General features: G+C 37.8%; 1 protein-coding gene across 6 annotated transcripts in view; it reads left to right on the top strand.

Annotated features, from left to right (window-relative positions):
* The window catches only part of RAPGEF5 (Rap guanine nucleotide exchange factor 5), a 219,143-nt gene that overhangs the window by 68,146 nt on the left and 123,237 nt on the right, over nt 1-27,760 (top strand). For 5 of the 6 annotated variants that reach the window (XR_005021218.1, XM_036863410.1, XM_036863409.1 and 2 more), the window contains exon 7: nt 12,681-12,729. Coding sequence is in view for 5 of the 6 variants with exons in the window: in XM_036863410.1 (XP_036719305.1) it covers nt 12,681-12,729 (49 nt within the window). In the remaining variant the exon portion in view is untranslated. Of the gene's footprint in view, nt 1-12,680; nt 12,730-14,904; nt 15,012-27,760 lie in introns of all 6 variants that reach the window. The other variant, XM_036863413.1, reaches the window with a different exon arrangement.

Below are 27,760 nucleotides of genomic sequence, written 5' to 3'. Positions count from 1 at the left end.
CCCCAGAGGACTTGTAGCACATTCTTGGTGTAGTATTCCTTGTTCTTGGTATTCATAAGAAGCCGTGGGGCTTGTTAGTACCTTCCCTCGTTGTGCTTTAGAACTACCCTGATCAGCCGTTACAGTGTTCAAGGTGCCTTTGGCTGTGGATTTTTAAGTCTCTAGGACCACTTGGAGAGCTGGTTAAAGCTCCTTCAGTTTCCCTCAGGGAGGATCTCACAGTAACATGCCACAAAGCCCATGATTGTCAACATGGGAACAGATAGCTGAATGGTATTTTTCTCTCCTTTGTCAATAAAAAAGGCTTAATATGTTCTATGTCTATCATACATCAAAGTGATTTTCTTCATCCTGGGAATAGATCCCTAAATACTGAAAGATACAGATGTACATGCACACAACTTTTTAAAATAGTTATTAAGTTATTGTCTCTACTTCCAAAGAGACCATCTGCACATGCCCAGATCATGTGGTGACCTAATTTAACTGTAGCCTTGTCAAGCTGGTTTTGGTGAACAGCATAGTACATGTCTTTTGCCTACTGCAGTGAACCCAGTGTAGGGGCATTTATTTAAAAGCATTAGTTCAGAAAGATGTCAGTGTGCAGAACCCATTCAAGAATGAAACATGTCTTGATGAATCCCTTGTCAATAGGGGAAGAAGTGTGTGTGTGTGTGTGTGTGTGTGTGTGTATGTACATACACAGTATATTATGGTCTTTGGGTATCTGTTCCCAAGATGGAGATAATTATTTTTACCTGCAGTACACATAGAAAACATAAGCATTTTTAATTGACAAGGAATAGAAATAGATCATTTAGCTATCAGTTTGTATATAAACAAGGGAAAAATCTGGAAAAAAAATATATAAAGTGAATCACTTTTCTGTATACCTGAAACTAACACAACATTGTAAATCAACTATATTCAGTTTAAAAAATTAAAAAGTCAAAAAAAGTTGTATATTCGCAGTTATGGGTTTGTGAAGTGTTCCTGTGAAACCCTATCTGAGGGAAGTGGAAGGAGCTTTAAAAGGTGATCCATGAATATTTCATGTTGGGTTTCTTCTTTGTGCATTTGTTTAAAATAGAACTTCTTATTGCTGCTTAGATGAAATGTAATTTTGCATACCTAACTCAATGGCATAGCTTTAAATAGTACGTCCATATGTGAAGCAGGACCAGGAGGCATATAAAAAAGTGAAAACTACTTGAGTTTTTGGTGGTGATGGAATAAGGTAGATTTTAAATTAGTTTGTTATTTTATGTTGTTGTAAAAATCAGAATATAAGGAAATTTTATGTGGATACTGGGTAGAAATTGGATGAATTCTATTCCTATATTTGTAAGTGTGAAAAGGGTGGTAAATTTGGTAGTGACTTGTCATTACTGTGGATTATACTTTGCAAATTTTAAAAATTTATCTGACATTTGGATTAACTTGAATATAAAGACTTAATAACTTTTTAAAATTCCAGAATAAAAAAGATGCCCAGAATGAAACCACTTAGAAATAACTCTTTATTAACACTTTAGTGTTGTTACTTTCTAGGTTATTTTTCTTGCGTGTATATTTTTTGTAAAATGTGTAAAAAAAAAATGACCCTTTTATTTGGTGGTCTGTGCTTTTCACTTAATATATTTTCAGTGTTAACATTACCTCCTACAACATTTGTAGGGGTTCATAGTACCCCGTTCCATGGATTTATCATCCCCTGATTTTTGAACATTGTGGTTATTTTCCATCTTTTCTATTGTAAACAACACAGAGATGAACTTTTTTTTTTTTTCTGGCTGCGCTGGGTCTTCGTTGCTGCGTGCAGGCTTTCTCTACTTGCAGCAAGTGTGGGCTACTCTTTGTTGTGGTGCATGGGCTTCTCTTTGCGGTGGCTTCTCTTGTTGCAGAGCACGGGCTCTAGGCGCACAGGCTTCAGTTGTTGCAGCACACAGGCTCTGTAGTTGTGGCATGCGGGCCCTAGAGCGTGTGGGCTTCAGTAGTTGCAGTGCGTGGGCTCAGTGGTTGGGGAGCACGGGCTCTAGGCGCATGGACTTCAGTAGTTGTGGCGCATGGGCTCAGTAGTTGTGGCTCGAGGGCTCTAGAGCGCAGGCTCAGTAGCTGTGGCTCACAGGCTTAGTTGCTCCGCGGCATGTGGGATCTTCCCGGGCCAGAGATCGAACCCATGTCCCCTGCGCTGGCAGGTGGATTCTTAATCAATGCACCACCAGGGAAGTCCCAGAGGTGAACTTCTATGTGGGAAAATTATTGAGGAAACTTGCTCGCGGATGTTAATTTATTAGCTTGTTGTTAAGACCAAGTGAGATCTGGGTAAAAGGCAAAGAATGGGTGATTTTTGTTGAGTTCTTACCTTGTGCAGGCATTCTGCTCATGCTTTTCATGCACTGTCACATTTCAGCCTCGATAGCAGAGTGTACTGTCATTTGCATTGGAGAGATAAAGCATTTGAGACAGGAAGTATTAAGAATCCACATTAATTAAAAATAATAATTTAGGGTTCAAAAAGCAATTGTCTATATTATTTTCACTTAAAATACTTCATAGTTACTGAATAGGTCTCAACCGGTTTTGTTTGGGATTTGATTATAGCGTTCCCTTTTTTTTTTTTTAATTGGAATATAGTTGCTTTACAATGTTGTGTTAGTTTCTGCTGTACAGCAAAGTGAATCAGTTATACATATACATATATCCACTCTTTTTTAGATTTCCTTCCCATTTAGGTAACCACAGAGCATTGAGTTCTCTGTGCTACACAGTAGGTTCTCATTAGTTATCCATTTTATGTATAGTAGTATATAGAGTTCCCTTCTTATTTGAAGAATTTTACAAAATGAAGCCTATGAAGTTATATTAAACAGCGTTTTAATTTTTAACCCATTAGGAATCATTAAATAATGTAAACATGGCTGCATGGTTTAGGAATTTAGAAATTTATTCAGACTGGTTCTCAAGTCTTCGGGTTCCATTGTGTGAACTCAGAGGTGTGCCCTGGGAAAGATAGTACGCCAGTTAAATCATGTTCCAGGACTGGACTCTATTAACATGTTACTATAAAACCCTAAAAGAGGTGTTGAGGGCTAGTTTTTCAGGAGGGCTCTGAGGATCTGTGTTGTCATTCTGTGGTAGGTAGAATGATCCCAAAGATGAATGTGCTGCTTGGCACCTGTAACTACTACATTACATGGTAAAAGGTACTTTGCAGATATAATTAAGGCTGCAGACCTGCATTGTCCGCATGGACCCAGTCTAATGCAAAGACCTTGCTCTGGTAGGCATCAAAGAGAAATGGCAGAAGAGAGAGTAAAGAAAAAGCCTAAGCACGAGAAGGACTCAGCGTGGTGTCACTGGCTCTGAGAAGTAGGAGTCCACATGCAAAGATCAGAGAGAGGCCTCTAGGAGCCCAGGGCAGGTGCCAGGTGACAACCAGAAAGGAAATGGGTACCTCAGTCCTACAGAAGCAGGAACCAGATTCTGCCAACAACCTGGATGCACTTGGAATTTAATTCTCTCCCAAAGCCTCCCATAGGGAACACAGACCTGCCCATGCCTTGGTTTTTGGCCTCATGAGTCTCTAAGCAGAGGACCCAGTTGAGCTGTGCTGTCCCTTGACTCCTGACCTATGGAAATATGAGATGATAAATGGATGTCCTCTTTCTTATGCTGCTAAACGGGTAGTGATTTGCTATGGCAGAAATACCAACTTAATACACACTCCTTGTTGAATACATATCTGCAATCCCTTGATTCATTAAACAGCAGTTATGTCTCAGATGTCAAAAGCTGCCAGGCCACAGCTAGTCAGTTGATCCCGCTGAAGTTTCAAAGTGAATTTCTAAAACTAAAGTCTGTCTTTCACACATCTGTAAAAGCTTCGGAATTCTGTGGAAACCTAAAAGCTTATTTTTAAAGCTTTTAGAAGTACAAGCACTGTGGGCGCAGTTCACAACTTTTCGGTGAAACATATCAGTCCCTTTTATGCCAGTTACAATGCAGGGGCCATGTAGGTGGAATATTATACGCAGAAGCATTACTGGTTGTCAGGGAGTTCACAGTTTAGGTGGGAAGAAGGGTCTTAAAGATAGGAAATATTAAAGCAACTAGAGATTGGACCTTGCTCTTATAATTTATTGTTAAGCTCAACTGTATTACAGTAATGTGATGATGATAGCTAACACTCAGATAGTGCTTACTGTTTCAGGCACCATTCCCAGATGTTTTATAGGTATTAACTCATTTAATGTTCACAGCAGTCCTATGCTGTGGGGTGGAGAGCTGTGATTCAGCCTCAACAACCAGAATCCCAGAATTTCTCTCAAGGTTGGCATAGGAGATTTCCTAGTCCTGTTTTAGGCTTTTGGATCTTGTGTTCTGAATCTTGTTCTTCCAGGAAGCCCTCCTATGTTAACAGTTTTTGTAGATAGACTTTCTAGTTGGAAAGGGTCTTAGATGATCTGGATTCATGCCAATGCAAGAGTTTCTAATATAACATCCCTGCAAGGTTCTATAGGACCTACCCCTACAGATGGGAGATCCTTACCGTAGAAGATCCCTAGAATGTCTAGTGTTGAATTTATACTCTTGGTACAGTTGAGAAACTTAGTTCCAAAGAGCACGATGACTGAGAAAAGACATGTAAGGAATGACATATAATATGAAATAAAAGACATACTAAGACATGAGTTTGCAAATTATATTGTCTTTAAAGATACTTTGTTAAATAAATTATATCATGTAAATCTATTGAAGAATCATTTAAATGTGACATAGTTTGAAAATACTCTGGTCTTACCAGAAAATGGAAAAAAATAACTTGAGACAAAAAATTTTTAAAAATTTAATGATGTACTCATAATCAATGTTTTATTTCATTGTTATAGCAAAACCCAGAATGTCCAATGTATACTTGTTTCCTTAAAACACATTTCATATATATGAAATTTTTGTTTGTCAAAAAATTCATGTTGATCAGCAGTTAGGGCTTTGGGGAAACTGCTATCTCAAGAATTGTAAGAGCAGCTTTGAAGGCTGAAGGAGCAGATATAGCTGCTCTTTTGAAAAGATGTCAGTGTCATTTGCTTGCTCTTTTCAGATTTCATTCAGCCAGTACATCTATAGCTTCTCCTGTTCTTTGTGCCATGAAATTTAGGGGATTTCCAGAGTAAGGAATGGACTCCAACAGTTATTTTTCATCTGTTTGTTAAGATTTGCACTCCCTCTATCTCTGTTGGGTAGATTAGATTGCTATAACATCACCAACTGTTCAACTGCAGGCTGACAGATATGGCTTCTCCCAGGAGGCTCATGCTTGTTCTCTTTTTATAGTGGACGATTTGGATAGGAGGCAGTCATAAAACAAATCTTTAGAACAAATCCTTGGTCGGGGTGTTTCTGATATCTACCTTCCCTTATAAAGCATCTTCTGTTGAACCTCACATAGTAGACCACTTCCACTGTGATAGCTCTGATTATTTGCAAGTTCGTAGGGCTAAAACATGCCTTTCTGCAGCTTCTCTCCATTGTTCTGAATTTTAGCCTCAACCTTTCAAATATTTGAAGCTAATGATCATGCTCCCCCTAAGTCTTCTGTTCTCAGCAGCAACTGCAAACACTTGACTTGCATTCCTGATCACAAATACGTGTCAGGAGTGGTACTAGGAGTCATGGTCAGAATGATGAATAAAGGAGGCTATTTCAGTGGGCTTGCAGTCTACTGTTGGAGACCCTCAGCTAAAGAGGAGATTTCACTAGCATGTGGTAGTGCTACAACTGAGGTACATATAGAATGCTATCAGAGAATAAACAGGGAGGACTTCACTCCATTGGGGGAGGTGGGGGACTCATGAGAAGACGGCAGCTAGGTTGGGACCTGAAGGACAAGTAAGTGACAGCCACACAAAGTGGGGAGGTGGGGAGGCGGGGAGGCATTCCAGACAGAAGAGCACGTGGAAAGTCTCAGAGCAAAGAAAGACCATGGTGTGTTCACAGAATTGCAAGTGTTCTATTTTACTAAGGCTGGAACATGGATTTTTTTTTTTTTAAAGACATGGATTTTAAGAAGAGGTATGGAAATAGATGATACTGAAGACCAGATGAAAAGAATACTATATATGCAATATTAGACATTGGACTCTGTCATGGTGTCATGGGAAGTCTTTGAAGAGTTTTTTAGCGAGAGATACAAGATTATATCTTATATAATATATGATGTGGTATGAAGAGAGATAAATGAGAGACAGCGGTCTGAGTTGGGAGAAGATGGTGGGCTGAGCTAAATCAAGGATACCTCAGTTCTTGGCTTGAGACCCTGGGTACATGGTGGTACCATTCACTGACTGGGGGTATGGGCCATGGAGCAGATTTATGGGGTGGAGGAAAGTGGTAAGACAGTGACTTCACATTTGGAAATGTTGAGTTTGAGCTGCTAGTGGGACATTTAGGTCTTGGAGGTGGATGGATATGAGACTTTCGGGCCCTGGAGGTGGAGATATAATTGAAGCCCTGTGAGTAAATGAGGTTGCCTAGAGAGAATGAACAGAAAGAGAAGAAGGTCTAGAGGGCTAAGGGTAGATCACTGAGGATCATCAAAACCAAGACAGAGGAAAGGGAAGCCTTGGGAGAAGAGAAGTAGCAGTCCAAGAGAAAAGAGAAAAGCCTGGAGCATATGGTGTCATGGAATCCCAGTGGTCAGGAAGAGGGGGATGGGTAACCTGCCACACCCTGCGGAGAGGACAAGGTAGATGAAGACTGCTACATCCATCTCACTGTCTACAAGGAGGTGACCACCCTGTGGTTGTTCTCCTTTGGATGCTCTCGACTCCTCATAAACCTAAACAAATGGTACTTCAAACCGAATACAATCCAGATGTTGATTTCTCTGGAGTCCATCATTTTTTGCTGACCTGAATGTTATTTTAGTAATATTCCTAAAAACATTGTTATCCACTTCTAAATAATCACGTTTCCATTGTTAACTTATACCATGCTTATGATCAACTAAAAATTATCACATCTTTTTCATGTGAGAATCTGTCTCATAGTAGATGTGTGTATGTGTAGCAGACTTAAAAAACCTACGTGTAGGACTTTATTCCACTTTATTTAGTTAGTTTCAGGACACTTCTATATATGTATTAGTCTTTGAATGGTCAGCTATTGTCTAAGTTATAATAAAATGAATAGGCATATCTGTATGTATTCAACAATGTCTATATGAAATTTTAAAAATATCCCTAATAGCCTTGAAATAGATGAATAAGCATAAGCATATTTTATCATTCCAGCATGCTTAGCAAACACATCTTCGATATGGCGAGAGCAATTATTAGGAAAAGAACTATTTGTTAAGTAAACTATTAGATGGAGAGCAGTATTGTCTAGACAGATAAATAAATAACTTTCTTAATTTTCTAATTATTGGTTGACATTAACAGGTAATCACAAGATTATCCATGTGTCATTCTTGTGGCAATATTAACTCTTCAGAACAAAATAATGAACTTGGAAATAGGAAAACAGGCCTCCAAGGAACAAAGAAAATTGTCACTGAGCCCATGGTTATTCCTTCATAGGACAGAAGTCTAGCCACCATCACTGCTCAGTTTGTGTCTTATCCAAAAGTATGTTGATGGTTTTAAGAAGCATATTTATTTATTTTTCTAGAATTCTTCAAGTCCATACTATCTTAAGATTTTATAGTGTTTTAAAAGTAAGTATATTTGGGAATAAAACAGGGAAGAGTATTGGCTTATGTTTCTTCTTACATTTAATGTAGGTAATTGAGAAAATGGGTTCTGTGTTTTAAAAACATTTCTATCATAGTATCAACATTTAAATGTTTCTAAGATTAATAGATTTACTAAAAACCTTTAGGGAATTTGTGAATTCATGATCCTATTTAAAATTAGTTTTTAAGAATGGCCCTTTGGTTAGGTAAGACTTTTGCCACTGTTGATCTGTCCTCCCACAATGACCTTTGCTGACTTTCCATCCAGCTTCACACTTGGTTTTCAAGGGTCTGTTCCTCCAGGAAGCCTGCCATGTCTTCTCAGTTAACCTCTCCCATGGACGTGATCCCTGGCACTCAGGGTTTGCATTTGACACTTTCTGTTGCCTCTTGAGTCTTGTACTGATGCAAAACAGCTTTTCGAGCATTTGTATTTTGAGGCTGAAGGCACTATAAAGTGCCAGAGAAAAAAGACAAAATACTGGAACTAAGACTGGCTCTGATTCTTGTTGAATTTCAGGGCTATTTTGTGAACAGTCCTGCTGGTTATTGAAGATAGAAAGCCAAAACATTTCAGCATTTTAAAACATTTTAAAATTGCTGGTGGGTACCCAGAGGAGAGAGAAAAATTAGAGATGTGTTTTATCAGTCCCTTAATTATCCTCTCTTTAAATATTCACAAGAGCAAATATACCCTAAGCTGCAGATGTGTTTTGAGTTATATGGTTCTTTTTATATCGAGTAAACTATGTTTTAAAGTTTAAGCTTCTTAAAAAGCTCCCTTGCAATTTTCCTTGTGCTTGAGTAGATCGTGTCTGTCAAACTGCTGATGTAGTAACTGAATCTTATCATTTGATTGGATTATATCATAATTTAATACCTAAAACACAGTGAAGGCCATGTTCCTTTACAAATGAATTAAATTAGAGGAGAACAAAATAAAAAGTAAAGATTGATTGTCAGTTGAAATGATTATAAGATTAAAAGGTTGAGTCTTGGGGAAACTAAGATATCTTATTAAATAGAGCAGTGCTTCTCAACCCTGGATACAACCTAGACAGAATCACTTAGGGAACATGGAAACAACAGCAGCAGCAAATACTGTTGGCTGGACCTCTTCCCCAGAGATTCTGATTTAGTTGGGGCCCAGGTATCAATTGTTTTTTTAAAGCTCCCCAAGTGATTCTCATGTGCAGTCAGGTTTGAAATAGATGAAAATCCAAGCTATTTAAAGAAAGCATTTCTTGGTAGACTACATAGGTATTTGACAAGAAGATACAGGAGGAAAAGATGGAGAGAAACTTTTAGTGTAAAATTAATAGAGGTTTACAATCCATTATTGACAGCTCTGAAATATAAAAGCCCTGAAAAAGAATAGGGTTTCATAACTTACTTGGTGGCAAAAATCTAACCTAAACTGAATATATTTAGTAGAAAATCCTGAGGCCTTTCCTAGTCTGTCTTTATCCCATTTGGTATGAATAATCATACATTTCATTGCGGAAATTTTTTTTTTGGCGGGGGGTGAAAGAGAAAAGGATAGCTTTATTACTTTGCCAGGCAAAGGGGGACACAGTAGGCTCCTGCCTTTAATGTGTCCCCGCAGAAATATTAATGTGTCTGATTTCTTATTATAAGTTACTGCCCAAGACCTCACTGAGGGTGTGCCCTAGATAGGGTACCTTTCTGAACTATATAAAATGTTGAATTCTGGAATACATCTAGCCTCAAGGGTTCAGATCATAGTAGGGAAGGCTTGTAATAGGGAAGACCAGTGTAATAATGAACTTCCTGTCAGATTAAGAAGAATGCGTTTCTTCTAATTTCCTAGGCAGTGGTTTAGTACCCGCATTAAATAAAAACAATGGCGAATGTCAGAACACGGCTCTTGGCTCTATATGTATACATTTTTTTTTGAAACTGATCTGAGAAGAGGGTTCCATTTCTGTCATGTTGAGAGAAACTTACGTTAACCGACAACATAAGCAGATCAAGTAGAAAAAATGATCATCTCTAAAAGACTTTACAGTGTAGCAAACTACTGCCAAATTTAATGGTTTAAAGTAACACATATTTATTATCTTAACCAGTTCCTGAATGTTAGGAATTCAGGGGCATCTTAGCAGGATGGTTTTTGGTCTGTGTTGTTACCAAAATGTGGGCCAGACTTTCAAACACCTGAAGACTTGACCGGTGTTGGAGTGTTATATTTCTTTTTCAGTGCCAACAGGTCCCTTATTAGTGCTTAAAGAAAATTCTAGTCCCTGTTTCTGCAGTTGTTCAAAGTTTTAGTTTTCAGTATAAACCTAACAATTATTTGCTAAAGGAGGCTTTGAGTCCTTCTAATACGTTCTAATATGTTCTGAAGATTTCTGCTGCAAGTCCCTTCTTACTGGGGAGTGCCTTCCCTTTGGATTTTCCTTGTCCTTCCTCAGGCAGCTTTTTCTCTCCCCTAGGTTCTGTCTCTGTTCTCTTAAGGTTACCTCTGCATCCGCCTCCTGTACGTCAGTGAATGGGTGTTGATGGCCCTGGATAGTGTGATGAAAAGCCTTGGAGGAGCTTCTGCCCGGAAGACAGGCATTAGTCACAATTGAAAATGATGAATTACATCATTGCTAGTGTGTTTAAAAAAAAAAGAAGTGCCGGGAAGATGCTATAGGAGCCTCTAATGGGATCTTACCCAGTTTGTGTTTTGCTTGGTCTGTTCTTCCCCCCACCCCCCCCCCCCCCCCCGTTGTGTTTTGGAGGAAGAATAAACCTACCCTTGGGGTTTTGGTCAGGAACAGTTTCCCTCGGGGGCAGAAACATAACACTTTTATGTCTTCCCTGACTGCAAATGTTCAGGGGATGTAGTGTACTCCAGTAGAGTAATCTCATTTACTTTATGTGGAAAAATACAATAAAAGAAAAAGCTTAGGTTCCTTGTAAATTTAACTGTGAAGTTCTTGTCTTTCTCGCTGCTCATCTCTCATCTTCTTGGTTCCCCCAAAAGTGCTATGTTGGTTTCTTTCTCATCCCCTTTCTCCCTTTCTTTCTGTACCAAATCTTTGAAAAGATGTAGTTTTATACAGTTTTGGGAATATAACAGTTTCCTTTTCTGAGCTGTTTCTATTTTGAGCCTTATTTCTAATTTGAGAAAGAAAAACTGAAGCTCTCATGACGAGAATATTAAGTATGGAAAACTGATGGAGGGTGGAGAAGACAGTCTTTGATCCTCTGTGTGCAAATTAAGTGATCCACGTTCTGCATCCTTTTCCATCTGTGCTTTTTTCCTGTCTCTGAGCCACAGTGGAGTCTTCCCTAGAAGTTCATAAAATCAGGAAGCCATCCACTAGGTCCCAGTGAGTGTTTCTAATCTGCATCTTTGTCTACCCACAAACATTTGTGACACTGTAACAGAGGGAAATTCTGAAGAGAGATGCTGTTACTACGATAAACCTTACATGTAATTTCAAATATATAAAATAGGCACTAATTTATATTTTATTTAGTTGCTGTTTTATTACTACACATACAAGTATTTATAAAGGCTTTCCTCTGATTAATCATCACTCCAATCTCCCCCAGCTCTCTTTTCCCCCATAAGTTCTTCAACTATAAATTCTTCTACCCATGAGCATTTTTGGATCTCAGACTCCCACGGTTAGAGAGGGACGGATTATCTTCTGATTACAATATAATTTTCCTGAGAAAGTCTTAAGGAATCGACGAATCAGTTAAATCAGGAGCATATATACCCTTTTGAATGGCATTCATACTGGCCAGCCAGGGAGAGCACGGCAGTAAAGCAGTACGGGGGGGAAGCTGCCTTCTTCAGGGATGATGGTACTCTGGCCATTGTGAAATTGGTCCTAAACAGAGTCCCAGTGACTCACTGGGCTACTTTTGCCTTCACGTACATCAATGTAAATTAGATTGATTTCAATAGCAAATCTTCTTTAACCTTGAGCTTTCATGCTCTGCCTTTAAAAATGTCATTAGTATAATATATTAAGCTGCAGGACCCTTCCAAACTCAGTATCACCACCCCTGCAAACACACACACACACACACACACACACACACACACACACACTCACTCACTCACTCACTCACACTCTTCTAAGCTTAAAAGATTGTGTCCTGAAGAGGAATGAGCTTGCTTATTATGGAAATTTATTGCTGTCTAACATAGATTTCCCGAAGATTATCCCCGTGTTATCTTTTTTCTTTCCATGTTACCTTTGAAAGTGACTGTGGTTATCTTTTTTGGTCTCTGTTTTATGTTCCTCTTTGAGAATGTTTTTGAGAAAGGATTTAAGCGTATGTGTTGGGGGGAGAGAGAGTGAGCAAGCAAAATCTGGACAAATAAGTGAGGTTTAAGGCACTTAGGGTATTAAAGGTCATCTTGCCTATTCCCATTTCACCTGCCCTGTGTGTTGATAGCACTTGCTTTTATGCAGCATAATATCTGAAATGGTTGCTATACACCTGTCAGGCCTCAAGTGATCCTTCATTGTATTCAAACAGAGGTCAAATTAAACTAGGATCACCTACCTCAATTTTTCTAGAATTTCTGTATAAACTAGAATCTTTGAGACATAAAGAATATTTAATATCTTTGCCACAGTATTTTGCCTGTTTTAATAATTTATTTGCATTATTTCTGAATGTTACACAGTTATGTTTTTGAGGTACTTCTCATCATCATGGCACAAGTACCAATGTTTTCCAATGTGTACATTCTGGCAACTGTTTAATTTCTTTTTAAAGTAAGTCCATCAGATTCTTTGAGGATTGGCCTAAAATTCCTATGCAGAGGTTTTTCCATATTATTAAAAACAAATAAACAAAAACATGGCAGCAAACTTAATGCAACAGCTCTTAACTTTGGTTGCATATCTAAAAACAAAGCTACATTTTTCTTATTCTAATTTGGTTTTTCCCCCTAATATTTTATTAGGTGCAGAGAGAGCTAGCAGCTGTTATTGCTTTGAAAGCAAGGAAGTCTGGTGAGTAGTCTTTCATGGGGCTGGAGGAAGGTTCTGATTCTTTGGGGATATTTCACATGTCCTGTGGTTGTGAGCAGTTGAATGTATCTCAGGGAGCTTTGGTACAGGATGCAGAAAAGTATCTCCATTTGTTTTAAAAATTATTTATTCTACCATCAAAATAGCACAGGTGTATATCTAGTTCTTTAAAACTAGATATACCCTGCCTTGCTTTGTTTCATACTTCAAGGAAAAGTGAAATTAAAAATTAAAAATATGTTTGTAGTCCACTGCAAGCATGGAAAAAGTCTATGTACCTGGCAAAGAAAGCAAACTGCATTGCATTACCTATCATAATGACAGAGGAAACTAAATAACATAATGGTGGTCTCTTTTTTATATTTTTCATCTCAAAGTAGCTTCTTATAAAAATAATTGAATTGTCTGATATTTAATAGCAAGCGTTTTTCATAGGGACTGATTGTATGGATCTGATTCCTAATACCTTAGGAAACAATCTGTGGACGTAATAGGTGGAAAGGAAAAGGGAGCTTTCAGATATATCTTGAGGAGAGAAAGCCAGGCTCTGCTGAAATTCGATATGAAATAGAGACTCAATGAGGTAGAAAAAAACTTGCTTTGAAAGGAGGAGTATCAGGAGGAGGCATCCTTTGCTGTTCAGAGGCAGGAGGTCGCTGCTGAATGGAGTGACAGATAGAAAGGAGGTGCTTCTTAGATAATGTTCAACTAGAATAAGACTGTTCAGGTGAAGACACTATGACAAAATCAAAGAGTTGCCAAAGTTTGAGGAAATAAGTGGAACAGAAATGTCTTCAGAACAGAAATCATACATTTTACATCTTCCTTTTTCTAGCTACAAACTGTAAAAACTTGCTTTTCTCTCAGTGACCTTTGGAATCAAACACACCTTAGTATGAAGTAGCTTATTGTGTTTATACTATATCTTTGTTGATTTGGCTGATGTAGAGGATGCAGAGACTGGATGCTATAAGGGTGATGGAGAAGAGACGCAAGGAACAGTAATCTGGACCCACAGAGTTCGGGCAGTGTGAAAAGGGCTCCTACAAGAACAGGATTAGATCATGGGTATTTGCATAGGTGGAGGCCAAGATGGAGAAAGGACACCAGTATAAAGGTTGTAGGAGGGAAGTCTTAAAAATAACTTGTGCTAGAGCTGATGGTGGTTCCTGTAAACATAAGGAGACAAAACTTACAGTCTGTATGAGTTGGGATGACAGTGCCTTGGAGGATAGGGGTTTAAAAAAGTTTTTTTTAAGTTTTGGAAAAAGTTGGGGAAATAATCAAAAACATATATTCTGTCATTGCTGGAGAAAAACAGAGCAAGTAAATACAGATGGGGCTGGAGAAGGGGGTTGCTAAGTTACACAGCGTGGGATGGGAAGGCCCCCAATAGGGCACATTTGAGCAAAGACCTGAAGTCACTGAGGGGTGAGCCTTGTGGACGTCCAGACAGAAGCACTGGGCAGAGGTGTGTGAAATGAGTTTGAGGAGCAGCAAGGTTGTGAGAGTGGCTGGAGCCAAGTGAATGAGGCAGAAAGAGGCAGGTTTCGGATGTCAGGCTAAGAAGTTTGAACTTTCTGGAGGTGAAGAGAAATGAAGAGGAGTAAGCAAGACCCGCACACAGTAGCTTGTGCAAAGTAAAAGACTGGTATGACGTTGACTTTATTACGCCATGACGTTAACATATCTGTTTTCCTTACTCATTTCGTCTGTGGAGCTTGGAATGTGAATACAACATTGGCAACCTCTCAGGGACAGAGTGAAACACAAATGCTCCAAGGATGGGGATATAAATTCATAGTTTTTCAGAAAAGCCACTTTTCAGTGCGTTCTAGTATAGTTACTCTATAAGCCAGTAACTCCATGATTGGAGGTCTAGCTTTGGGCGTAATCAGAGACACATGTGAAGATTCAGGTAGAAGAAATCTATTTCATTGCTTTTTTTAACAGTAAGAAATTAGAAACAACCCTTAAGTTCCCATAATAGAGAAATGGTAAAATTGATAGATCAATGTAATGGAATGTTAAATAGTTTTTTAAATGATATTTCAAAGAATTAGTACAGTAAAATGTTCAGTGGAAAAAAGTCTGTGCAATGAGCCTGTATTACTTGTCTTTTTCATAATGAAAATAGCTTCATTTTTTTCTTATTAGTATAGCATAGTCATTGAAAAACTTTGGTAATACATGGATGTATGAAGAAGAAATTGAAAAATCACCCATCATCTCACCAACAGAGATAACCAATAATACTCTTTTCTGTATGTATTTACAGATATTTCTCTATTAATATATAGATATTATATATATAATATATGCAGTTTTATAAAAGTGATAATTCTTTACATGTGCTCTTTTATTTTGTGATAATTGTATATTCATGTGCAGTTGTAATAAATAATAAGGGATCACACCTTCCCTTTACCCAGCTCCCCCCAATGGTAACATCCTGTGAAACTCAAGTACAGTGTCACAATCAGGATATTGACATTGATACAAAACATTTACATCACCGTAAGGATCTTCCGTGTTTGTCTTTTATAGCTACACTAACTTTCCTCCTACCTGTTTCCTCTTTAACCTCTGCAATTACCAATCTGTTCTCTATTTCTATAATTTTGTCATTTCAAAAATATTAGATAAATGGAATCATACAGTATGTAACCCTGTAGGAGTGGCTCTTTTCACTTGCCATAGTTCTCTGGAGATTTATTCAGGTTGTTGTGTATATTAATGGTTATTCCTTTTTATAACTAAATAGTATTCCATCATATGAATGTGCTACACTATATGTAACCATTCACCCATGAAGGGCATTGGGGTTGTTTCCAGTTTGGGTCATTATGAATAAAACTACATGTGTAAGTTTTTGTGTGAATGTAAGTCTTTATTTCTCTGGACTAAATGCCCAGGAGTACAGTTGCTGGATTGTTTGGTAATTGCATGTTTTGTTTTTTAAGAAACTGCCAAATTGTTTTCCAGAGTGGCTGTACCATTTTACATTCTCACTAGCAATGTATATGTGGTGTAGGTTCTTGCATCCTTGCCAGCATTTGATGTTGTCACTATTTAAAAAAATTTTAACCATTCTAATAGGTGTGTAGTGACATCTCACTGTAGTTTTAGTATGCATTGCCCTAATGGCTAGTAATATTGAACATCTTTTCATGTGTTTATTTGCCATCTGAATGTCTTCTTTGTGAAATGTCTGTTCATGTCTTTTGCCCATTTTCGACTTGGATTGTTTGAGGGTTTTTTTTTTACTGTTGAGTTTTGAGATTTCTTTATTCTAGATAGCAATCCTTAGGCAAATATTTTCTTCCAGTCTATAGCCTGTCTTTTCATTTTCTTATCAAAGTCTTTCACAGAGCAAAAGTTTCTAATTTTGGTGAGGTCCAATTTATTAATATTTTTTAATGGATCATGTCTTTGGGTTAAGTCTTTGTCTAGTCCCAGATGCCAAAGATTTTCTCCTGGGTCTTTTTTTTCCTTAAAAGTTTTTATAGTTTTATGTTTTACGTTTGAGTTCATGATCCATTTTGAGTTAGTCTTTATATAAGCTGTGAGACTTATGTCAAGATTCTTCTGTGTTTGTTTTGGCTTATGAATGTCTAATTTTTCTAGCACCATTTATTGAAAAGACCATCTTTTCTTCCATTGAATTGCTTTTGCACCTTTGTCAAAAATATGTTGGGCATATTTGTGTGGGTGTATTTCTGGATTCTCTGTTCTGTTCCACTGAATAGACTCCATTGGTATCCATCAATACAAGCCTTGATTACTTTTATCTATAAATCCACTTTTTATAGGATTCATTTTCATGCACTAATACAGCTCTGTATCATTTTTGTTAGCTGTTGTATGTTTATATTGATACCATATAACTTATTAACTAATTCTTTGTTGTATGTTTAAGTTTTTAATAGTTTTCCTATTATAAATGATAATAGAAGGGCTCGAAGATATATTCTTGTATATATCTTTTTGCCCTTTACCAATTAATTTCTCATAATAAGTTACTAAAAATGGATTGCTAGGTCAGTAGCTTGGTATGGACAGTGTTAAAGTTTTGTTTTTCATGTCTAAGACTTTAAGTCATCTGGAATTTATTTTCGTATATGGTGTCAGGTAGAAATCCAGGTTTATGTTTTCCTTATGCTAAGCCAGTTACCTCAGTAGCGTTCATTGGATATGATGCTGACTCGATCGTATATAAAGTTTATATATATATGCTTGAATTTATTTCTGGTCTCTGTATTCCTTTGATCTATTTATTCCTTTGACTACACTTTCCTGTTTCAGTTACCAACACTTTATAAGAAGACTTTTGGGGGATTAAGGGGTAAAGCAAGTTTCTTCTTATTTTTCTGTTTTCTTCATAGTTTTATTTTGTCAAGTTCCATGAAAACCCCTATAGGGATTTCTTAAAGTGTATTGAATTTATAGGTCATCAGATATATTTGACACTTTGGAGATAAGTATTTGCATTCATGAACCTAGGATATCGTTCCATTGTTTTCAGATCTTCAGTACTGTCTTAAAAATTTCTCCTTAAAGCTTTGTACATTTTTTTGCTTGATGTATATTTTGGTATCTTGTAGTTTTGGTTACTATTATGAATTAACTTTTTTTTAAAAGTTATACTCGTCTTATTTTGTGAAGGTTTCTCATTCTTTGTCTTTCATGACACTGTATAAAAAATAAACTTTACGTTTTAGAGCAGTTGAAAGGTCACAGAAAAATTGAGCAGAAAGTACACAGAGTTCCCATATCCCTCCTGCCCCAACATGCACAGCCCGCTTACTGCCAACATCTCAGAGGGGTACATTTGTTATAATCATTAACCTACATTGACACATCAGTATCACCCACAGTCCGTAGTTTACTTTAGGGTTCACTCTTGGTATTGTACGTTTTATGGGTTTGGACTAATGTATAATGACATGTATTTATCATTATAGTGTCACACAGAATAATTTCACTGCCCTAAAAATCCCCTCTCCTCTACCTGTTTGTGCCTCTCTACTCCCATCCCCTGGCAATCACTCATCTTGTTACTGTCTCCATAGTTTTTGCCTTTTCCAGAATGTCATATGGTTGGAATCATACAGTATGTAGCCTTTTCAGATTGGCTTTCTTCACTCAGTAATAGGCATTTAAGATTCATCCATGTCTTTTAATGGCTTGATAGATCATATCTTTTTAGCACTGAGTAATATTTCATTGTCTGGATGTACCACGGTTTATGTATTTGTTCACCTCCTGAAGGACATCTTCCAAGTTTTGACAATTATGACTAAAGCTGCTATAAACATCTGTGTGCAGGTTTCAGCTACACACCCACGAACACATAGTTTTCAACTACTTTGGGTAAATAGCAAGGAGTGTGATTTCTGGATCGTATGGTAAGAGTATGTTGAGTTTTGTAAGAAGTTGCCAAACTATCTTCTAAAGTGGCTCTACTATTCTGCATTCCCACCAGCAGTGAATGAGCGTTCCTGTTGCTCCATATCTTCACCAGTGTTTGTTGTTGTCAGTGTTGCACATTTTGTTGTTTTACTTTGCATTTTCTTGATGACATATGCTATGGAACATCTTTTCATGTGCTTTTTTATTATCTTTATATCTTCTTTGGTGAGGTGTCTATTAAGGTCTTTGACCTATTTTTTAGTCAGGTTGCTTGTTTTCTTACTGCTGTTGAGTTTTAAGAATTCATTGTATATTTTAGATAACAGTCCTTTTTTCAGATGTATTTTGCAAATGTTTTCTCCCAGTCTGTGGCTTGTATTCTCATTCTCTTCACATTGCCTTTGAAAGAGCAGAGTTTTTTATTTTAATGAAGTCAAGCTTACCTTTCTTCTTTCTTTCTTTGATCCTGCCTTTGATGTTATAGCTAAAAATTCATACCATACCTAAGGTCATCTGGGTTTTCTTCTATTACATTGTAGAAGTTGTATAGTTTTGCATTACATTAAGTCTGTGATCCATTTTGAGTTAATTTTTGTGAAAAGTGTAAGGTCTGTGTCTAGGTTCTTTGTATTGTGTGTGTGGATGTCCAGTTGTTCAGCACCATTTGTTGAAAAGACTATCCTTGTTCCATTTTATTGCCTTTGCTTGTTTTTTAAAGATCACTTGACTATATTTGTATGGGTTTATTTCTGGGCTCTGTATTCTGTTCCATTGACCTATTTGTCTATTCTTTCATCAGTACCACACTGTCTATATTACTGTAACTTTATGGTAAGTGTTGATGTTGGGTAATGTCAGTCCTCCAACTTTTTCTCCTTCAACATTGTGTTAGCTATTCTGGGTCTTTTCCCTCTCCATATATAGTTTTGAATCAGTTTGTTGATCCACATCTATTATCTTTTCTAATTGGTTACTTTTGCTGTATGAGAACTCATGCTTTTGTGGCTAGCAAAAGTGTTGAACTCAAATGAATTCCAATAGCTTGTTTTAAAATTATCTTGGGTTTTCTGTATGGGCAAATACAGCATCTGTCAATTATGACTATTTTATCTCTATCTTACCAATCCATATAACTCCTTTTTTTCCCTCATAGTATTTCATGAGCTAGGGTCCTATGATGTAAGTTGAATAATAAAAAGATAGTTGGCATTCTTATTTTGTCCCTGACAAAACTGAATATGTTTTCTGATTAGAAAAGTAGTATAAGCAAAGAAGATAGTTTTAGAGAAAAACAGACTTTTCTGTCATACATTCCCCAAACCACAACAAGTTTGGGAAACAATCAAGGGGCAAATATAACCAACAAGGTGATATTACAATATTCAGAGAATTCAAATATGGAAATAAGGAGATATCTACCTGATTTGCCCTACGCTCTCACTATTTGAGTTGGCATTGAGAGTGGATGAAAAATAAGTGGCAAAGTATGAGAGCCTAAGTCATAGGTTATTGCCTTCATTCCTTTATCAAGTTCTAACTGAGCCAGGTACACTGTAAGGCATGAGGGTACAATGGTGAGCAAGGACAAATATGGCTCTTGCTATTTTTAAACCACAATGTATGTTTCATAAATAAAAAACATTAAGTCAATAGCTGTCTGAAAAAGGAACATGGATTACTGAGTAGTTAGGAGGTGATAAAATGAAGAACTATTAAGCACAGCCTTAATTAAACAGGATTTTAGCTGTAGAATGGTACTTCCTATGTATGCTCTTTGCTGTTTTTTAAAACTATTTTGAGTTTTTTTTTTTTTAAGGAAGAAGAAAAAGAAGCTGGTATACTTCTAATAAAAAAAGTATTAAAATGATAGTTGGCACATCTGGGGCTTGACAGAAGGAATTGATTACCCTAATATCTGTCTTGCAATAAAACTGTTAATTAGGGCTCAGGTGGTCATGCCAGATTTATGTCTCACTGTGAAGGGTTATTAAAACAAGAATTAGTATAAAGAAAAAGTTTTTGGTTTCAGCTCACCATACAAACAGAAATAAAAGTAACTGTCAATCAATAGATTATATAAATGATTCAAGGGTCTAGCTTAGTAAAAAATCCATTTTGTTGTAATTTTCTAAGAGGCCATTAGGATGTGCCTTTAGTTTTCTCCTCTAAATGCTAACCTTAGTGAATGGGAATAGCATTTTAAGGCTTCACAAGATTTTAAAAAATTAGCACAGGTATCTTTACACTTCTTTCTTTTTTGTTGAATTGCTTATTCTACTGCTAATTGTTCACCAGTTAGAGGCTCGGGAGATATGTTTCTTCCCCTTTTCAAGGGAATCCACAGCCAAAGTACGTTTAGCTCTCATTATCTTTAGATCATATGAAATTTGTGCCATGGTGGGCTTCTGTTTCTGGAAAGCCAGAAATCTCATATTGGTAAACCCTCTTGGCAGTTTTTATATTTCACTCTCTCTGCCTAGCCCATATCTAGTTAAGTGTTGTAAAACTAAGTAGCAAGGATATTAATGTTTGGGAAAGAAAGAAGGGGTTCTAGGCTCTGTTTATACCATTAAATGTCATTGTGACTTTTGTAAAATGATTCCAGTTTGTATCGTGAGGGGGTAGGTGTAGAATGTGGGAACCTTAGAGTTTCCTTCCAGCTCCAGTGTTTAATTATAACAATGAGTATTTTCATTAATTTCCTTCATTATCCTTAATGGAGTCACAACCTTGGGAATATTTTATTCAGGACTCTTTTAGGTACAAGTGAGAGATAAACAAGCTGAAAACCACCAAGGGAATTTACTGGCTCAGGGGATCTGTGGAGTTAATCAGTCTCAGCAGAGAGAACCTCTTTCTGGTAGGTCCAATAGAAGTGTTGGTGGGGACCTCGCTGGAAGGGTGGAATGCCCATCTCTGTGGCAGTGGACACATGGTTGGAGGGCTGGATAGAGAGGTTAAGTCAGCCTCCCACGAGACCCACGGACTGAGGCTAGGGCAGGTGTGGCTCCCCAAAGAAAACCAGCAGAAGAGGGAATGGCTACTGGGCAGGGTACTCACCGCAGGAGGAATTGTTTGTATTGTCCCAATCTCACGGTTAGAGGTGAATTGTCATGCCAGAGAGCACACAGGCTAGAAAGGCTGCAGCCAGAACGCAAGCCCAGGCTTTCCAGCACCCAGTCTCTGGTTTTCCCAACTACACAGTGTCCCCTCCCTTGTTAGGAATTTTTTGGATTATGGAGAGTAAAGATGTGGTTTGTGAAAAGGAAAAGAATAGAGTGAAAACTGACATTTTTCAAGTAGTGGATAGCAGCAGTTTTTTTCTTCTTTCTCAACTCATCCAGGGATTCAGGTTACAGTGTTATTTTTGTGCCAAGATTTATTATTTCTTTGGGATATTAAAATATATATAACATAAAATTGTATAAAATGATTTCACCTGTTGTGTTTAGTTTTAGATTTTTAAGAAATTTTCCTATTTTTAATAGACCAGAAAGGATGAGAGGGAAGCCATTGTTTTACATTCGTGTTAAATTGTTTCTCCTAGCCTTAGAAATCCTCTTGTTTGTTTAATCATCTTTGAATCCTATGCTGAAGCTTAAATAGGCATTTGAATGGGTATGTGATTTCTACAACCTGGTTATTACTATTTGCTATACACTGAACTGTGTGTGTGTAAAACATTCAAGCAGGCGACCCCTGGATCTGGTAATCATGGTGGACCCATCAGACAAGCTGAGGGCCTTTTATCACCCTGAGAGCCTGGCTAAATTCCCAGCTATGAAGATCTCCTGTTGGTAACAATCACTGGTCACCAATAACACATTGTAGGAACTTTAGCAGTTTTAGGCTCCCGCCCTTCTTTAGGCCCCCTGTCTGTGGGATTGGGGGGAAGTCAATGTTGACAGGAAGCTCTGCAGCGAGGCTTGAGGTCTGACACAACTGAAGAGACGTATTCTCCTTCAGGGCAGAAGCTTCCCAAAGAAAAGCCATCCCTGTCGCTTTGTCATGAGAAATGAAATAGATTGACTGATTATTTTTAACAGCAGAGACAGGCTTTTCCTTTTGCACATTTAGAAGAAAAAAATAACCATTAAGCCTATGGAATTGCTCCAACTTTTATGGTCCTCTAACTTTTTACTTTTTATTTTTAGTTGATAGATTCTTCTTTTAATGTAGCGCAGTGTTTGACTTTATCTTTAATCCTCTCATGAACACATTGCTCATATATAGGAGAATGCACAATAAAATGGGATTTTAGAGTATAGATGGTAATAATAAAATTAAGGGGCAGCAAAGACAGGCTTACGTGCTGGTACGTTTATTGCTATCTCAAACTCCTTCTACCTTTCTGGTTTCCTGTGATTAACTTGTTATTAAAAAAATTTAAATGCTCTTAAAAGTAAAAGCTGCAGTAGTCTTCTCTTGAATAGCTTTTTTCATCTAATCTCTAGTAATGAATGTTCAAGCTAGAAAATACTAGTTTATAATGGCAGACGTCTGTTAGCTGTATTTTAAGCAATTACGATATTATGCTTAATTTTTAGTGATATTTTTCAATCACTTAAAATTTTCCAAGTCTTTCCCAGCCTGTCCTTATAGGGCACACCTTGTCCTCTCAGAATTGACATTTCCACACGGTTTGTGTTGTGTCCTTTCCTTCTCCTTTGCCGCCTCCCGGATGCTGTGGTGGCGGTAGCCATCACTCTCCTTCCTGGTCAGCACAGACCCACACTGGTTGTCTTGTTAGCCCCACTAACAAATGTGCTATTTAGCATTTGTCAACCAAGAGGAAAGAAGTAGCATGTGTTTTCCCCTAAAATAATCAGCACAGCATTCTGGTCTTCTTGATTGATTGATGATCTACGATGTTTTCCCAAGAAGAGAGAGCTTTGCCTAACACCACGCTGATTGCTGAAGTTTGCAAAATCTCCCCCCGTCTTTGGTGCTATAATAACTCCTTGTTCTGACATTTCCAGAGACCGTTGTGCTTGCTGACGGATTTTGTACATTCACATCCCATCTCCATCAGTGCATATTCTTACCGAACAGTGATCAATTCAGCAGTTGACGAGTTGTATCTTCCTTTTTTATTTAATGGCATAAAACCATAGTAAGAGTCTTGAGACAGTAACTCTCAAGGCAGTGCAAAGTTAAAGGTTACTTGAAAATGTAAATACCTTACAATCCAGAAAATAATAACAGCGGTAAAACCCAGGAACAATTGAAAATGCACGAAGCAGATGCTTTGTAAATTTTTCCTAACTCTCCCACTGGGATACCAAGAAAATTGCCTTTAAAAAAAAAATCCCATGACGCTGTCTTTTGTAATTAGAGCTATTAAGTCGAAATGATAAATAACCATTCAGTGACATACAATAAAAGAAAATAGCCCTTTGCCCTCCTTTCTCCTGAATAACAAGAGATCTGAGAGTATCCAGCATAGGAAGTTGGACTCCTTTAACCCTGAGGGTTGCTTAGAATTTAGGAAATTACAAAGCAAGGCAAGATGATTTTGCTTTTCATCCTTCTACATGGTCATGTCCATTAAGAGAGTAAAAATGGAACTGATTTGCCAAGGAGGTGAATAATTATAATAACCACAGCAGAGTGTACTCGGGAATGCAGGGTTTAGAGGCCTCTGTTTTAAAAAAAAATGCACTGCAGGGGCACTTCAGTGGCGGTAGGTAATGTTTATAAGGCTCCGCAGACAAAGGTATTTATCACTCTAAATGGGAGCTTGTTCGTGTTTTCGGGAATCAGATACTGGGAAGGAGAACTGAGCACTGACGCTGCTGAGCCTCGTGTGGTCCAGGACAGTGATTTTACGTCATTCAGATTCCTACGTGTTATCGCCTGTGTTTTCTAAATGCAGCCAACCCTTGGGAAACGGTTTTCTGAGGTTTGGAGCAGAAAGGTGGGTGGAAGGTGGGTGAGAGGAATGAAAGGGAGACTCAAGTTTTCGATTCGAGTGTAGAAAAACTGGCTGCTAGCACTGCAGCTCCTGGGAACATGTTTTCTGTGAGGAAACTAGATGAGTATAATGAGTGTACCCCGTGCATAAATTCAATATTAGTTCTACACCCAAGGTCAAAAGAAAGTTAATGACCATTTGCACACCAGAGATCTGAAACCCACGTTTTCTTTCTTTCTCATAATGACAAAAAGGAGAGCAATTTATATTTAAATTGCTTTAAATTTCAAAGCATAAACACAGAAGTCTCCCTGGTACACTTTTTTCACCAGTGAAACTTCCTGGCAGGGCTCGACTTTCATAAAGAACGTGGTCCCATCCTACGGCAGTTCCCCAGTGTGGGCCGTTTTTTGTTTTCTGTGCAACAGCCCTGTTCCCACCCTGCTGGGTTAGTGACACCAAATCAGAGCCCAGCAATGCAATCAGGGCCACTTTCTTTAATGATTTAGGTTTTGGATATGTTGAGCTAATTAGCTGACTGAGGCAACTAATGGGTGTCTTTAATACACTGTTGACGGGGTAGCTTCTCCAGAGCCTGCCAGCTCCTTTGTTCTTGGTCTTCTGGGGTTTGGGAGCTGCTTCCCAGAAGAACATGTGATACATGCCACCCTGCATCTGGAGGCCAGCCTGAGAGGCTAGTATGCTAATTATGAAATGCCCCAAAAGGACGAGCATCCACTTAAAACCCTGTATCTGACTAATTCTGTGGGCTCGAATAAAGGTTTACATTGATGGGGGGTGGGGTGCATGGGTGAGGGCAGGGAGGGGGATTGACCTGTGATCCATTTTTACAATTTATAATGTTATGACTGCTTCTCTGTATACCCCTAAGGTACCAAATAAAAGCAGTCTGTAGATGTTTTAAAATATTAAATATTAGAATAGTTAAGGAAATATTAAAAGAAAAAGAAGATTGGATAATTAAATGGAAAGCTATGGCTAATGGCTAAAATGACCTCTTAGGAACTAAAATATTCCTTAAGAAGAGAAATCCTTGCTATATGCTGTTTTTATAAAGTTTATAAAGTTATGAAATTCTGTGGTCTGGTGAACACAGTCTGCTACCAGATCTGGCAGGCCTGGGCATGTAGTCAGGAAATCTTCTGATTCTTACATTGGCCAGTGTTCACTCTGGCAAGTCACTGGCTTCCCTCAGCCTCAGTTTCCATTTTTTATAAAAGGAAAGGTTGGGCTTGGTTGATGCTAGGGACCGTGCTCGTCCTGGAGGTCAGGTCCTAAGTACCAAGTACTGGGCAGCTTTACTTCTCTTAAGCATACATTGCTGTCTATTTAGTAAGAATGTAAGAATAACAACTGCTGATAACTTAATTTCTTTTCCAAACATTTTTTTATTTTTAGACTTTTTCCTTAGTGAAGATCTACACAAGGCCCTCTTTCTACCCCCCCATTCAGGGAATATTCTCTGCTGTCATTTGTATTGACAAGTAAGAGCTATCAAGGGAAATCTTTGTCTTGGCCACATAACCCAGGTATTGTCCATCATTCGTCACATTAAAAGACTAATTGTATAAACAGCCATGAAAATGGAGCTGTCCTCAGTAAAACTGAAAATGACACGGGCACAGTGTGTACGAATATAAGTTAAATAACGTGCTATAGTATGTAACGCAAAGCACACAATTTGATTCAGCTGAATCCTACCAGAAAAAGTGATGCCGTGACGACAAAAAGTGAAATTTACTTAACATACTATTCTTTCCATTTATGTGACCCATAAATACTTAGCATTTGAGAATTTCTTACTAAGACATTGTCTTTGTAAGTGGCTAGATAATTGTGGTTCTAGCTACTTGCGATTTTCAGATAGTTATAAAAATACTGCATTTTTAATACTGCAGTGATTGAAATCTGTTTTTGGAATGAGATTGGGGATAGAAATTTTGACCCTGGAGACAGTGAAGGCTTATATTGTACAACTTCAGCTTCAGCATATACATTTTGACATAAGTCTTTTTGTTGGAGATGAGGAAACAGAGATGGATAGATATTTTAAAGAATAATCCTAGGTTTCCTTCTGACCAGTTGCATCAGAATTCCTCGTTAGCTAAATGAAATTTTGTTTTTCTAAAGCAGGGTTCCTCAAATTTAATTTGCCTAGCAGTTACCTGCAGCACTTGTTAATACTGCTAATTCCTGCCCTGTCAGCACCCCTCCCCCACTCCAATTAAGTTTGGATGGAGACCCTGGTATCTGAATTTTAACCACTCTTCACTCCTAGGTGATTTAGATGCCATGTTTTGACAAACACGTTCCGAAGTCTGTGTGATCTGCAGTCTCAGAGAGCGAGTTGGTGTTTTATGAAGGGTGTTGGTCCCATGAACCAAGCATGGTAGAGGGAATCAAAATGTTACTTATGCTTTTGCTACTAACTCATTTATTGGACACCTGCCCAACTTTTTAGTCTTTCTTGACCTGAATGGAAATTTTGTCATGGGAATGGTAACAGAATTAAAAGCTCTCATGGCATTGGCAGTAAAACCTTTGTAAATGAAGAGAATTATTACCAAGCTTTATTTGGTGGGCAGACTCGGGAATAAGCAAACATTCTCACTGAAGTTTCTATACAAAACTTACCAGGAAGACATTTGTGCGGGGGTGGGGTGTTCCACTAGTTTAAAGAGGAAGTGAATTTAACCTTGGCTTTAAATAAGCACACCTGAACCAAAGCCATATCTCATAAATTCTCCAAGTTGACAGAACTAAAGAGATTGTCTGGTTCTCCTTTTGCCAAAAAGGGGCTAACTTCTGTCTATTAAAAATGCAAACATTTAATAGAAACAAAGCATTTGCTTTAAGACCTATTAAAATTAATGGAGGAAGTTTACACCTTATCATGTTATTGTTTTCTAGTAGAAAAATGACTGTGAGAAGTTTGGGATTAATGTTATTTTTTTTTTCAGTAAACATTTGATCTTTTTATTTTAAGATGCGTTCTAGGTATTCCATGTATAGGCATGTGGAGATAACAAGAAGGATACTGTATAATTAGTAGCTCTTTAAATTTTACAATATGTTTTCATTGGTGTTATTATGGAATTAGAACCTAAATCCAGAAATTAATAAGCTATTTAAGATTTTCTTCCTCAGTGATAGCTGTTATAGTGAGATTGTTATCTTTTTACCCTTCGGAACAGATGGAATTTTTTAGAGATGTTGCCCATTATCTTCCATTCTAACTGCAATAGAGAGAAAAGCATGACAAATAGAATTGCCATCTTAGTTTTTTATGTTCCTATTTTCTTCATTTTGATTTTTAGTTTTGTTTTCATGTGTTTAAAAGGCCCATTTCTATATCATAGTTCTGAAGGTAGAGTTAAGTAAAGGTTCTTTTCCTCTGTCTGAGGGGGACCTTATAGAGCAAACACAAATTTATCATATATTAGTAACAAAACAAACTTCCACCTTCAGGTGGGGGGGCATTAGGGGAGATTGGAGATTGTCCGTAGGCCATGGTTGGGAACCCCTCTTGCTGACAGTGGAGGTGGGTTGGTGGGCATTGTCCCAAGCAGCCTGTGGGCCCTGGGGAGTGTCTGTCTACCTTGTCTGGTCAGGGAAGGAGCAGATTCCATCATCTGGTCTCATGGCATTAGACCAGCACACCTAGGC

Source organism: Balaenoptera musculus, chromosome 9 (assembly GCF_009873245.2).
Source record: "Balaenoptera musculus isolate JJ_BM4_2016_0621 chromosome 9, mBalMus1.pri.v3, whole genome shotgun sequence".
Classification (NCBI taxonomy): domain Eukaryota; kingdom Metazoa; phylum Chordata; class Mammalia; order Artiodactyla; family Balaenopteridae; genus Balaenoptera; species Balaenoptera musculus.
The sequence above is the reverse complement of the archived record's forward strand: the minus strand, read 5'-3'. Positions and strand labels throughout refer to the sequence as shown.